General features: G+C 40.2%; 1 protein-coding gene across 1 annotated transcript in view; it reads left to right on the forward strand.

The window, feature by feature from the left end:
• Nucleotides 1-669: 669 nt before the first annotated feature.
• asic1c (acid-sensing (proton-gated) ion channel 1c) overlaps nucleotides 670-15,516 on the forward strand; it is a 32,002-nt gene continuing 17,155 nt past the window's right edge. Inside the window, exon 1 of the mRNA XM_053613396.1 lies at nucleotides 670-1,447. Coding sequence (XP_053469371.1) covers nucleotides 923-1,447 — 525 coding nt within the window. The 5' untranslated portion in view covers nucleotides 670-922. The remainder of the gene's footprint in view (nucleotides 1,448-15,516) is intronic.

A 15,516-nucleotide genomic window follows, 5' to 3' on the forward strand; every position in this document is an offset into this window, starting at 1 on the left:
CATCTGAAACTGGTGATGTGCAGCCTTTTTTTCATCCAGCGTCATTCCATATGGACCTCATTAGGAACCATTTGAATGTTATTGTTGACCTTGCACAAGCAGTATTTCTGACCCCAGGGCTTGAAACGATTTCCGTGCAAGTCCGCACCCTAATCCTTGCGTTCTGTCATGATGTGCTCCATGTTTTGGTTTTCATTTAGTGCTGAATCACTCCATCCTAAGATCTTCAGACAGGTCTATCATTTAGGCAAATGCCAACATGCCAAACGTTTCAGAATGAATTGTATGAGATCCATTTTTCAATAATGCACCGCTACGATTCTACTATTCTTCCTTTTGTTCTTCATTCCCCAGCCAACTGTGAAGCTTTTGTTGAGCATTTTATAGACAAGTCTCTGCACAATAGCAGTTGTCTTCCACAAAGCAGTGAGATCCATTCTGGAAACTGGCTGAGATGATAATAAATGTCATGCTAGTATGGGTGTACAGTGCATAATGGTCTACAGTCTCAGTCTGAAACGGAAAGCTTTGGGAAGACTATAAACTCGCTGCTGAGCAAACCTTTTTTCTCAGTTCATTCCATTAAATCCATTAAATGAACCCTATAAAAAAGGAATCATGTGGAAATGAATTATAATTGATGTTCATGCTTCAAAACTGGCATTAGATTTATTTAGAGCGCGTATTGATTTTGGATCTGATTTCCAATTGGACTGTGCGCTTATCCTCCATTCGATCCACTAGGGGACCATGTGTGGTCCCTGAAGAAACTCAACCCCGGCCCTGCACATGCCCTTCAAAAATGTACAAGGGTGGGCATCTAGTGTTCCTGACAACCCTTGTTCATTCCCTGCGACAAGCCGCATCAGCAAGAGCCTTCTGTTAGGATCGTTGGATCCGTCCTGCTTCTCCGGTTGAAACCATGGGCACTCCTGAAGAAGATGAGTCGCCTCGGCCGTCAGACATCACAGTTTTCGGAGCCAACTGCACCCTTCATGGGCTCAGCCACATCTTCCTGCCCGGAGGAGTCACCATCCGTCGCTTGCTCTGGGCATCTGCCTTCGTCAGCTCGCTCTCCATCTTCCTCTACCAGGTAGCCGGAGCGGTGATGGAGTATTACCGGTATCCTCATGTCACCATCTTGGATGAGATGGACAGCCCACTCATGTTCTTCCCAGCCATCACCCTTTGCAACTACAACAGTTTCCGGCGCTCCAAGATGCAGCGGAATGATCTTTTCTGGATGGCAGGGCTTCTCGGTGTGGAACAGAGCGACTTTGATGACTTCTTGGCCGCCCTGGGACAACCGGTGGATGACAGCAAGTTTTTTCCGAGTAAGACGTTTAACATGCTGGAGTTTGTGCAGAGGACAAGCCACAGCATCGAAGAGATGCTCCTGGACTGCAAGTACCGGGGCAAGGACTGTGGACCAGAGAACTTCACTACAGTAAGTGAAAGCTTGGACACCATCTAAATGCTTGAAATAAGAACAAGCTGATCATCTTTGAAATACTCAATAAGTTTGACTATATTTAAGACGTTTTAACATTGTTTTTTTTGTTTTTTTAACCAATGACGGTCATGATGCCGTAAGTGCAACGGTAATTGTTACTTTTCAACGTGACCGTTCCATTAACTTTCCAAATATTAGTCTATAATAAGACCTTAAATCAGAATACTCCAAGTCTACAAGCGTTAATCCTCAGCAAGTAATTACGACTCGTTCAAGACTCTCACCGAGAGAGGAAAAGAAAAAAAAAAAAAAAGTCCAGCAGAAATGTGCACAGGCGAATGCAAGTACCTTAAACACAAAAACCTTCCGAGAGTCAAAGCTATATAAAGCCAGCATTGACCCCAATATCTTTTTACCACGGTAACAATAAATTCTGATCATAAATGTCTCGTATTGCATGTAAAAGTGATTGACCGTCCTTCCTCAGAGGAAAGTTCTCTCACCTCCAGCACTGTGTGTGGTAGAAAGTTTTCAATTCAATAAAATGCACCAGCGATTTGAGTAATGAAAGTGGGGATTTTGTCACTCTTTGTGGAAGTCTAGCTCTTGCTCTTGTCACTGATCTCAGGTAAACTTTCAGATGTTGATGTTGCCATTACTATTATTATTAACCTTTTTTTAACATGGAATATAAGAAGATTCACAACTCCCTGTGGTTTATACCGTATTTATCATTCTGGAATTATCAGCATGTTGGTGAATTTCTGGTTCTGAGAGTTCCTCAACCTCAGCTACATTACTCTAGTTCACAATTGCCTCATTGTGCACTTCTTAGTACTGCTCTTGCGTTTCCGGTTCTTTCACTGCGTTCACAATTGGCGGTATTTTACAGTCGTGGTCTGCAAAAGCTCCTGAAGGTATGTTAGAATACTTGCAAAGCTCCTTCCAGCTAGCTAGAGAAACTACTCTACAAACTGTATTTTGTCATACGTACACAACTACAAAGATAATACAATAGCTATTTTAAATATAACCTATACAATCTTCATATATATATATATATATATATATATATATATATATATATATATATATATATATATAGGAGTGATGGTTTGAGAAACCTGGAGGACAAGTTGCTGTCTCCGTATAATGGTCTCGACTTCCACTCATGGGGTTACTTTTGTTTATATTCTAATTTTCTTAGTTCGATTTCCCAAAATTATAAACATAGCAGTAGCCTAATTTTAACCAGTGTTACCCTGACCTGGTAATGTCTTTAATGGAGAAAATGGTGGAGCTGCTCATTATTAAGTTAGCATCACACCAAACCCTTGCGTCTTTGTTTTCTTACTGGGGGGGGAAAGGGGGGCTAATTCACTGCTGTCCAGTTAAATGGCGCACTCATATAGTGCTTTTATCCAAAGCGCTTTACGCTGTGGCTCATTCATTCATACACACACACACACTCACGCACCAGTGGTAGCAGAGCTGCCATGCACGGCCCTAACTTGCCATCGGGAGCAACTTGGGGTTCAGTGTCTTGCCCAAGGACATTTCGGCATGTGGAGTCATGTGGGCCAGGAATCGAACTGCCAACCCTACGATTAGTGGATTAGTGGACAACCTGCTCTACCACCTGAGCCACAGCCGCCCTAGTTAGATCAATGGTGTATTAAACTTTTTCATACCTTTGTACTTTCATACCCAAACGCAACCACTGCTAGTGCATCATTTCATAATATAATTCCTGACACATAGTTTTAACAAGGTTGAGTTCTGGCGGGTTGAATGGGATGAGGCCATCACTGTCATTGCAGAAAAAGTAGTGTATTGGTCTGCTAATATATTCCTATGAGGTATTTACTGTACCTTTTTTTTTTTAAAGATTTTTTCCCAATTTGCACTTTATAAACCACAGTCCACCTTGGATTAACCGTTAGATTGTACATCACATCCTACTTACTAAATATTCCTTCATAAATATTCGACAAAGTGCATCTTTTTACATGGGTAGTCAAGTCTGTCATGCCCTTGCAGTGGCCAGGCGTTGGGTTACAGCTGAGTATCAGGAATCCGAGCCTCTGATTCTGCTCCGAAAGCAAGGAGAAATTAAAAATGTATGAATCCGTGTGCATCACGTGCAAATGTTTCCTGACCATTAAACGAAACCGCCGTTTTAGGGGGACAGTCAGAAGAGACGTCTGCAGGTGATGCTCATCATAGTGCTTTTATTTCATTTCCAGATGTGTTTGGCTTCTGACAGCACCATCTAAGTATCTCTTTACGTTAATGTTGTGCTCCTTTTAATTAGAAGGAAATGCATTTGTCTTTTGAGCACTCTAGACCTCACCCCAGGGTAATTGCATTCTTGGCATGAAAGCATGTACACATTATAGGAAGCGTTCAATAGCGAGTCAGAGAGTGGATATTGGCTTTCGCCATTACAGTAAATAATAGTCAATAATACGAAAGGGAATATTGACACCACACAATGGAATGCATTATAAAGTAAGTAATAACACTCACCCGATGAAATACATGGTGAAAGCTTTACCACAGGGTGCTACATGTGGCATTTAGCACAATCGGGCTTCAGCATGAGGCTTTGAATCAAGTTTCACGTTAAGTGCCATGTCAGTGTATTGACTCAGCATTTCAATACAGTATGTTATTTCAACTAAACTTCTTTCAAGATATGCAAGTATTTATTTCAAAGTATCGTTACTTCAAGTTCTCATTATTTCAGGATATTCTGTTGCAATGACTTCATACATCATTTATCTCTCACTATTAACATCTCTTCGTATGTTATTATGTTAGCTACCACTTTTTAGTCAAGTTAATTAGATTTCAAGGCAACCAAATCATGGGACTGGGCAGGACACTGGGGTTTTTTAAGTAACTGTGAAACAATCCAAGTTTGCGCTGAAGAAAATGTAACAGCTAATGAAAATTTTTAGCAATTCAAAAGAGGAGACTGGCAACTTCCTTTGGCCAGACTTCCACGGTCGGAAGAGCTGGTATGGGATAAAGAGCTATTCGAGTTATGAATCATTTGACAGTCACGAGTATTGTTAGAATTATTAGCCTACACTGATTAGTCACATTATTCAGCCTATGATGCAGTGTATCATTTGTCATATTGTCTTTCCCTGCCCTGCGTGTATATGTGTGTGTGTGTGTGTGTGTGTGTGTGTATATATATATATATATATATATATATATATATATATATATATATATATATATATATGCATGCATGCATGCGCACGCATGTGGGCACCATGACTCATAGCCCCAAGGTCCCTGGTTCAATCCTGAGCTTGGGTTACTGTTACTTTTACAGTAAGAGTTTTAGAGAAATCTGAATGTAGAGCGTGAGATGACAATGGCAGGAAGAAACCTTGAGAGCGGACTTGAGAGGAAACTTCTTCTTCTCGGTGACAGTGCATAGTGGAATTATAAATTATTACAGTATATGTGTGTGATTAAGAGTACAGCAGAGCCTTTATGATAACAGCAGTTCTTCTTAGGCACAAGTCTACAAATTTCCAAATTATCCACTGAAGCAAGGGTGAGCCATGGGCATCAACTTGTTCAGCAACGGGCATCACGTTTTTGAGAAGTACAAATCTTTCCATGTGGAAACATCTGCAGGAGGAGAAGGTGAGTCATGAGTGCAGCAGCTCCAAGCGGAAGTAGAGAATTGGGACGAATCAGGCAGGTCCAGAGGATGAGAAGAATCAGAGCATCACCTACAGCTTAAGAGAGAACAGACTATTATGGACATTTTTATGCTAGAATGGTTTAAACGTTGTGATAAGAGAACAAACAGAACCTTGTGGAACATAGTGAAGTCATCACTAAAGTTACCAGGCTGATGCTGGTCAGTCAGATAAGACCCGAGCCAGGGAAAAAAAAAATACTGTTCCCTTAACTTCAACAAACTTTTTCTAAGCTGTCTAGAAGAATATTGTGATCTAACGTTACAAAATCTCCAATGAGATCAAGTAATATAAACAAGCATACACAATCCTGGTCTTAAGTCAGTAGTAGGTCATTTACTACTTTAACCAGCGCTATTTCAATACAGTGATGAGACACTGACTAAAATATCTAAGGTATATGATTTGCTATGCAGGTATGAGCTCAGCCATCCTTAAAGCTGATCTTAAAACCTTCCAGTTTTCCCAGGCCTTTCATCCATTATAACCATAAACTGTAACGTTTGTAGCTTGTTTAATGGTTGTAGATCTAGATATTATATGTTGTATGTTTTATCACAATTGTAGTTGTTGTAAAGAGCTATCCATAAGTAGCATACATGGAGTTTATTGTTGGAGCAGTGGTGCTTGAAGACAGCGAAATGTACTTTTGTATGCATTTTAATTTACAAACCGATTGTGGTTAGTCAACAAAGACCTGAGCCAGTAAAATAATAAAAGATTCATTCCCTTAAATACAACACAGTTCTCTAATCTATCTAGTTTCTAGATAGACTAAGAATATTTTGAACATTGTATTCTGTGGTATATTGTCATCTATAACATGCAAAGCTGCACTGAGGCCACCTTTAGGTCATTTACTACTTTAACCAGCACTATTATAGTAATGTGATGAGGTCAAACATTTGCTGTGTAATGTTTGTAGTTTACTTAGTTGTTAATCTTTATATTACATGTTGTATGTTTTATCTTTGTTATTGTAAAGAATATTAGTGGTGTATTAATAGAGTATTCAAAAATAGGGTGTTAAATATGTCTTTCCATCAGGAAATCTACACAAAAACTAAATAATTCGCCGTTCTACTCAAAATAATGTTTATAATTGCATACATTATATGACGAAATGCAGTGTCATTTCCTGATTGGAAAAAAAAAAAGATAATGTCAGAACAGTTTGGACAAAGGTGAACATTATTCCCCTTTTCTTTGTACACTCATTGCTACTGTGATGCATCGTTGTTATTATGTCTCTTTTTAATCTAGATCGGTTTCTCAAAGAGGTATTTCTTCAGTCCTTGGACACAGCAGTGTGTGAGGAGTGAAATGATCTTTCTATAGTTAATTAACTTTCTACAAGAGACCGCTGTGACATCTGAGTACTCAGCACACAGTTCTGAAGTTTTGCTTTATTTGCCACTATTTGATTAATTTCGTGATGTGATTTAACCCCCTGATCTCTGCCTCAACCTTAAAACTGAATCTCAGCCACAGTGTATCGTGATTGGGCTGAGATCAAGTTAAGGGATTACTTCAGAGACCAAATCTGCACCTTTATCTGCCTGCAATTTATTGATGTGAGACTTGGGGATTAACCACACTGAGTGTTTGACTTTATCTGATAGACGCACTTCACACCTCGAGATACTGGACTTGAGAGAGCGGCGTCCGACATGTCCCCACCCCCCCTAAATGAATCCATAATCGCTCTTAATTGCCTGCACCGTTTTTAATTAAAATGAGGGTAATGTGTTTCACACTCGTCTAAAAGCCTCTCTAGAATTCATGATTGCACCCTGTGTTAGACTGTTAATTTGATTTTGCTCCAAAACATCAATCCATCCATCTTTAATCTGTCTCCTCTTGAGCTTTGTGAAATTGACGACAAAACGAATTCACTAACCGAAGCTCATTAGTTATAACAGATTCAAAGTATGATGCTAAATACAGTGGAAATAAATAAATAAATAAAAGTCTAAGTCTAATTGAATGAGTTTTTTGTCAGATAAAGCCCGAAACCTGGATAAAGCTTGTTTTCCATCTTTAACATGTCCTTGGAAGCAGAATTTGTTGTATTTGTTACAGATTTTGGCGTTTCATACTTAACACCATTTTTTTTTTTTTTTTTTTTACAAAAGTTTGCTTGAATAACACGTGATTGACGGTTTGGATCAGAGTGACCTTGTGTCTAGCATTACTTTTGTCAGCAGCATGCTCGTACTGATCTATATCTGGCCCTGGCCAGTAAGCGGGAAATGTTTCTCCAGCATTGCACCAAGTCTTCTGTGTAAACTGAGCTTTCGTAGCAAAAAAAAACAAAAAAACAAGCAATACAGGTGCATCTCAAAAAATTTGAGTATCATTGAAAAGTTTGTTTTTTTCCATTATTTAATTCAAAAAGTGGAACTTTCATTGATTCTAGATTCATTACACACAAAGTGAAATATTTCAAGGCTTTTTATTTTTGTTGTTTTAATCTTGATGATTACGGCTTACAGCTCACGGAGATCAAAAATCCAGCATCTCAAAATATTGGAATAAAGAATTTATAATACAGAAATGTCGACCTGAGAAGACTCCAATCAGATAATTAACTCAAAACATCTGCAAAGGTTTCCTGAGGCTTTAATCTCTCGGTCTGTTGCAGTACACACAACCACAATCATGAAGAAGATGAAAGTAAACAAAGCATTTCATTTGGAAATCAAGGTTCCAGAGTCTGGAGGACGAGTGGAGAGGAACAGAATCCAAGCTGCTTGAAGTCCAGTGTGAAGTTTCCACAGTCGGTGATGATTTGGGTTGCCATGTCATCTGCTGGTGTTGGTCCAGTGTGTTTTCTCAAGTCGAGAGTCGATGCAGCGTCTACCAGGAGATTTTAGAGAACTTCATACTTCCATCTGCTGACGATCTTTATGGAGATGCTGATTTCCTTTTCCAGCAGGACTCTGCACCTGCCCACAGCGCCAAAACTACTAGTAACTGGTTTGCTGAATTTTTTGCTGACCGTTCCACTTTTTTAATTAAATAACGGGGAAGAAATGGACTTTTCCATGATATTCAAATATTTTTTTTTAGATGGACCTGTATGTCTTTCCATATGAATCTTTTTAAAAGGAGTTCCTTTATTATACGTATAAAAGTTTAATGGTAGAATATAATGTATGTAGGTCGACAAGAGTCGAGATGCATCTCTTTTTGTGTGCAAAAGCTGTTATGTTTTGAAAAACTTTTAATTAATTAATTAATTAATTGACTTCCTGTTATATCATATCAAGGGCTTACAGAGGCTCCATGCAAATGTGTCCTTCAGAATAATGGTCCAAATTGAATTTTATATTAATTAAGGTTAATATCACAGCACTCATTTTAATATGTCGTTTCTATGGTAACCATGCCTAGACGCTCCACGTAAACATTTTAAAATAATGTTACCATGGAAGCAGTCTGCGTATAGTAACAGTCCGCGCTGACGAAGTTATAAGAGTTGTTTACGCTTTCCTGTTTCTCTGTAACAGGATAAACCGAGTTTGTTTTTATCGAAGTAACCTCAAGAGAGTACGACTGTTTATTGCCGCTATAATGTACGTGATGACGGGAACTAACTTGCTTTGTAACGATAAACAGATAAAAAAGTATTACGCTAATTGCTAGTGTTGGTAAATTGCTGGGGTATAAAAGGATTAAAGATGATGTTATTGGTAATAATTAGTGACTCCATGTCTTCTTGATTATTTGATAAACCTCGAGCAAAGTCTGTTCTTTAATGAAGCGAAGAAGCTTAATGTATTGGTAAAAGGAAAGGAGACGGTGAACGTCCGAGCTCAGCTGTGGGCCGTCGGACTGATTGGACGAAAGCGTGATTAGATCAATAACCATTTCTCACATACGGTCACGCATCGCGTTTGTCGTGATGTCTTATTTTGAGTTGCGATTCCCTGCGAGACATAACCAAGCTCGGAGACTTCGTTCTCTGGCACCTGCTTTTAAAGATGTTCTGCGCTAATTAACTTCTCTCTTAACGACTCTAATTGAGATGTCTGCTCGTTGTTTTTCAAACACAACATCCATCATTGAGATCCAGATTGTCTGAAGCAGGGGGCGGGTTTAAAGCGTCGAGTCTAAGGCCTGTCTCCGACAGAGTGTGTCTGCAGGCGACGTGCCACCTCGCTGAGCCACAGAAACGTTCTGTTTTCCTCCGATAGGTTTCGCTCGGCTCCTGCACTCTCGCTCGGGGAAAGCACGGCAGGGGGAGAAGAGGCAGCTGTTGTTCACTGATACAGCTGGAATGTTCTCTCGGTAGAGACAGCGTCATGGGGGATTGGCACAGGCTTCCCAAAACTAGCAGTCGTTTCACATGAAGGCATAGCTCAGATTAAACATCTGTCTTAAAGATCTCTCATTAATCTAAAGTAAAAGGAAAGAAAGGGGGGAAAAAACAGCTGGTAGATTTCTAGACACCGACGGCCTGATAGATGCATTGTGCCAGTAGGCCTACAGTGATTCTTCCATTTATTAGCAAAAAAAAAAAAATTAAAAAGAGAATGCTCATGTTTTCCTCTGCGTTTACATAAAGTCGACCACCAGAGGGCACTATTACCAAGATGAAGAAAAAGTCAAGAACGATTGGCTCCAAATGTGACACCCTATGAAGGGGTGTGTGTGTGTGTGTAGACACGTGTTGTCCAATAATCGTAGAGTTGGAGGTTCAATTCCCGGCCCACGTGACTCCACATGCCAACGTGTCCTTGGGCAAGACACTGAAACCCAAGATGCTCCCGATGGCAAGCTAGCGCCTTGCATGCTACCATTAGTGTGTGCGTGTGTGTAAATGGGTGAATGAGACACAGTGTAAAGTGCTTTGGAGAACCGCTAGTTTTTTTAAAAAAAAATTTTTTTTAAATTTTTAAAAAGCACTGTATAAGTGCAGACCATTTACCATAATATATTGCAAAGCTAGCAAAATGCTATACTAGCCTTTATTAAAATGCTTTATTTATATATATATTTTTTCCAGCTAAACATTACGCAACCTTGCACGAGTCTTCACCCCCTTTTAACTTTTCCCACATTTTTGTAGTTACATCACCCAGGAACTGAAACGGACTATGCCGGCAGATCTATGCAGAATAGCCCAGCGGTGAAGCATGGTGGTGGTAGCATCATGTCGCGTTACTTCTTGGATGTCTCCCTAACTGATGACGTGGCTGATGAGTCGCAGTTGTGCCGTATTCTTTTCACTCCAGCGTTCGTGAATACAGTACATGTGCAATCGCATCTTTTTGATTTTCGCAACACGAAAAAAAGGGGTTGAACACTTACGCAGGTATAGTATGTATGAACAGATGCTAGCGCCACTCGCTAATACTTGTGCATTTAAAGGCTGATGGAAAGAGTGACGACGTGTTTAGTGTTTGTTTACTTTTGTCGCCGAGATACTATTCAGGTTTCTGAGTGTTATAGTATTATTAGAACACCACTCTGTGTGAAATAGACTGCATCGTGAGCAAAACCGATGGTTGCTTGTTTAGTTTAGGTCGTCAATGTACAGGTCAACTGTATCTAAAGAATGAATGAATGAATGAATAAAAGCTCGTGTTTTATTGCTTACTTAATGCAGTTCGGGCACACTACTGCAGTCCATCTTTAATTTAAACCGCATTAAGGACTCGTAATAAATCAGTAATCATTACACAAGGCTCCATTTCTAAAATGAAATATTAAAGCAGGGGTTTTTTTTGTGCTAAAGCTGTTAAGTATGCAGGTTTTTGTTTGTTTGTTTTTGCTTTTTTAAATACTAACCAAGCACCATTTTGACTGTAATCCTGCAAGAGATAATAATCAATTACAGACCGACCGGTAGTCAGAATTAACAGCTGTTCTCCCAATCGTGTGGACAGGAAGACCGGCTCACTGATAAGTAGCTGTGTGGATAAGGCTAATGGTCAAGCCCTCACTCTGTGCCTTTGGCCAAATTGCAGTAATAATATCATTTATATGCGGCTTCATGATTGGTCCGGGCAGTATTTAATTAGATATAAGACTGGGGACCTTTTGGCTTTATGACGTTAAGAGTTTTGAAATTACATCAGGATAATGTTTTATAAACATGGTTTGATTACGGTTTGAACGAGTCTTGTGTTGTGAAGCTTTTATTTTGCGAATTCAGTCATGACATTGGATTTGTGACTTTGCTATTTGTTCCTGCGATAATATCAATTGGAAAAAAGCTGACGACGTTCATAATGTCAAACGATCGCAGTCTGATAGAATTGTTCTACATCATTTCACAACCTCAGAGGTTTTTTTGGGGTTTTTTTCTGCTCAGAGTTTGCTTTCATTACCGGGAGATAGAAAATATGTTAAATCTACAGCGCTAATCTGAATACGTCATGATGCTGGTGTGAAGCGCTGATGAATTCCCGATTCCGATTGGCCAGAAGGTGTTTTTATGTAACTGCAGCTCGGATGGTAGTTCTAGCTACACGTTGTAGGTCTGCGAGGAGATATTTGTTTAACGTTTATGGAAGGAGTCTCCAGTTTCGGAGATTTGTCACAGATTTCCCCTTTGCATTGAGGCGCTCATGGTGAAGCACCATTTGCTCGTGTTTGTGTTGTTTTCTGTTTGAGTCCTGTCTCTGCCCCCTGCTCCATCAGTTGCTTGTTTCCTGATCTCGTCCAGCTCTTTTGCACTCGTTCATCATTAGTTTGCTTCTTTCTTTTTCTTGATCGATCTCTGTGCAATGTCATTGTGGAGAGGTGTGTATTGTTTGCCCAGCAGGGGGCTCACATCCCTCCCATTTCCCATTGCCCTGCTCACCAGCAGCTAAACACGTCGTGATACTCTACACACAGAAACCCAACAGAGCTGACATCTTATAACAGACTTGCAGAGATAAAACAATTCGTTTTTGTTTATGCTCATTGAAAATGTCTGATTTCCTTTCCTCCGGCCGAATGGAACAAGAAGGAGTTAATGAAAGTTTAGACTAGAGCTGGCATGGACTCTTTACACAAGTTTGTGTAAAACCTGATGATTTGTGTTAGATCAAAACCAGTCATCTCGAGGAATATCTGACTTTTTGTACAAAGGCATTACATATGTCACGATGTAACGAATTCGCTTCTGTTTGAACAGTGGCCAACAAACCGTGCAGAATCTTGAATCTTAAATATTTAAGATATTTCCTTTTCTTTGGAAATGTGGAATGATTGTAGAGAAGTGGCACATGAGTGGGTGTGAAAATTACTGTAGAACATAGAGCTGAAGATTAGCTTCTGGAATGTTCCGTGCACAATAACAGACTGGTGAAGTTGGCTGTTTGCAGACTGGACACCATGTCGTTGCTTTATATTTCGATCCTGGGTGTCCCAGAGGGTCAGCTGAGAAACACCAGATTTTGGATTTTTTTGCCAGACACTGCCACAAATCCTTTCTGCCTGCAGCAATGCCAGCAGCACTTGTTTTTGCTCGCTTGGCATTATGGAATGGAGAGGAAAATCTGACTACCTTTTACTATTACGATATACTACGCTGTTTCATACCACAGCGCTGTTTTGAATACTACACTCTGATTGGTAAGATGGTGTAGATTTTTAAGTTCCTTTCGGGGTTCCTGTTCTCTTACAGTATGTTATAGCAGCTCTAAACAGTCATTCCTTCATTCGTCTCTTGTTATTCTCTCTGAGTTAATGCAGATTTTTACTGTTACATAGCGCTGACTCTGGAGACTCCTTCCATAAATGTGAAGTAAACGTCTAGACACGGAAAGCTTCTCCATATCAATATCGATCATCGTAGGGTTCGCACTGTTAAATAACACGCTGTTATAGAACATTAATCAACACCTTCTTACCAGTCGGAATTGAGAACTCAGCAGCATGTGGTATAACAGGTGGGGATTTTTTTAAATAGATGACTCCAGCAGATTTGACTTATTGGTGGAGGGACTGTGTGTGTGTGTGTGTGTGTGTGTGTGTGTGTGTGTGTGAGTGTGTGTGTGTGGAAATTAATGAGAAACCAGAATTTACCATTTTTCACCCCCATACATTGTGCTTTTCTGGAAGAAGTGTGTGTGTGTGTGTGTGTGTGTGTGTGATAGAACGATCAGTTACACAGAAACCAGTTACACAGAATTTCTGACTGGGACTGATGACCGAAATAGTTTTTCAGCGCTAAGCTGGTGCAGGTCAATTTTTCATGAAGCAAAAAAAAAGTCTATTACAGTGCCTTTACCCTGTGGTAACAGAGCTGACTGAATTAAGGATGTAATTCCAACCATGCCAGGCCCTGGCATTCATATCTCAAACTTTAATTCGTCTCTATTGCGTCTGACATCATACGCTTATATTTGGCTTTAATAGGAATCAATCGGAGCGTAACAAACAATCCGCATCGAGGCAGCACGCTTTCCGCCTGTGATATCTGGAATTAACAACCGTTGTACAGTCCTTGTTTATTGCAAACTTGGTTTCCGAATGATGTAATAAAACAGGTTTATTATGATATGGACTTTACAAGATGATAGAAGCGGATATAAAATTTTGAGAAACAAAAAAGCAGACACGATGTGACGTGAATTTGTTTTCATGAAAACACTTTCGAATTAGAACTGCACAGTTTTAATATCTAGTCAATATAATAATTGCAGAGTGTGTGTGTCTATATATATATATATGTGTGTGTGTGTGTGTATGTATGTGTATATATATATATATATATATATATATATTTTTTTTTTTAAGAAGCATTTGCATTATTCAGTACGATGACTTTAAACATCGCAGAATGGTGAGTTTTTCACCTGAACTGTGCTAGCAATAACAATGTGAGCTCAGCACTGCACCAAACCCCAACGTCTCACGCGAGTAACACCGCACCAAGCAACGAATTGGCACCAGAATCACTAAACATAACCACAAATATTTCAATATAGCCATATTTGATGTGTTTCAAGGTAGAATTTTCCATGAAGTCTTGATACTAGGTGTAATTCCTTTCACTTTTAACTAGATGCCATTTTAGGGCAATTTATGATTATCTTGGTGTCAGGGAAAACACAAGCTGAAAAATGATGATCGGTACCCCTTCTGCAAGTCCATCGATAGAGAAATCTGGGAGGGAGCGAGGGGTTGGGCTCCATCTCACAAAAGGAAAGCAACGGGAATGTGCAGCCAGACACTGCGAGAGCAAGCAGGTGGAGAGGGAAGCGAAATGAGGAATGTCAGATTTAAAGGAAGAAATGTAGAGATCTGAAGCAAAGATGGCATCTGGAACATCTGGGGTTGTTAGAGATACACAATCTAATGGGTTGTTTGACATCTGTTTTAGGAGGGTTGTAGGAATTTCTACGCTTGGTAACGTATGCACTGTTTTTTTTCCTTTTATTTTTAAATGGAGCGTTTTAATTAAAGCTTAATGAAGTCTTGGTGTTTATTAGTGCAGTGCCACTTGTCGAGTTTGCGTACGCTGGTTTGTTGATTTGATGGTTTGTATTCGAGTCCCAAAGCCTGACACGTTCTGGGACTTATGAGCCTGTGAAACGATGGTGACGCTCACAACGACTCGAGAACCCGTAAACAACGGGTCGAAAGCGCCGAAGGCGGGTTTTGAAAGAATGTCCAGCATGGCGAAGATCACTTTGGCGTTCGTGTTCAGAACCAAGGTCCACGGGTTGAGGTACGTGTTTGCGGCAGACAAATCCAAACCTCGGCGCTTTTTCTGGCTCGTGGCGATCTGCGTCTGCTTGGCGCTTCTGTTCATCTGGTCCTGCAACCGCTTGCTCTACCTTCTGTCCTTCCCCGCCGTCACGAAGATCTACATGGTGTGGGCGAACAACATGACGTTTCCCGCCGTCACGCTGTGCAACCAGAACCTCTTTCGTGTGTCCAGCCTCACCAAGGCAGACCTTTACCACAGCGGCTACTGGATAGACATTATGCACGCGAACCACTCGGTGAACAGGCAGAGCATGGCGATGCTGAAGCACAGCCGGCACAGAGAGAGGCTGATGCGTCTGCTGGACTTCTCCGACTATGTCCCGCCACCCCGCTTCCACCTCAACACCACCGAGATGATTGGCAGACTGAGCCACCAGTTAGAGGACATGCTTTTGGTGTGCAGGTTCAGGGGAGAAAGCTGCACGTATAAAAACTTTACTACAGTATGTATATTATTCCATAAGTATCTCATACTTCCTCGTATCGTACCGCAATCATCTGAAAATACCAAGTGTTTTTAGAAAAGTTCTAATTAACTCTTCGTATACGTAATGTTTCTTATGTATTTGGAATCCATATGAAATCATCTACGTAAGGAATAAAATACTGTGTTGTGCACTT

The sequence above is a fragment of the Ictalurus furcatus genome, chromosome 1 (assembly GCF_023375685.1).
Source record: "Ictalurus furcatus strain D&B chromosome 1, Billie_1.0, whole genome shotgun sequence".
NCBI lineage: Eukaryota > Metazoa > Chordata > Actinopteri > Siluriformes > Ictaluridae > Ictalurus > Ictalurus furcatus.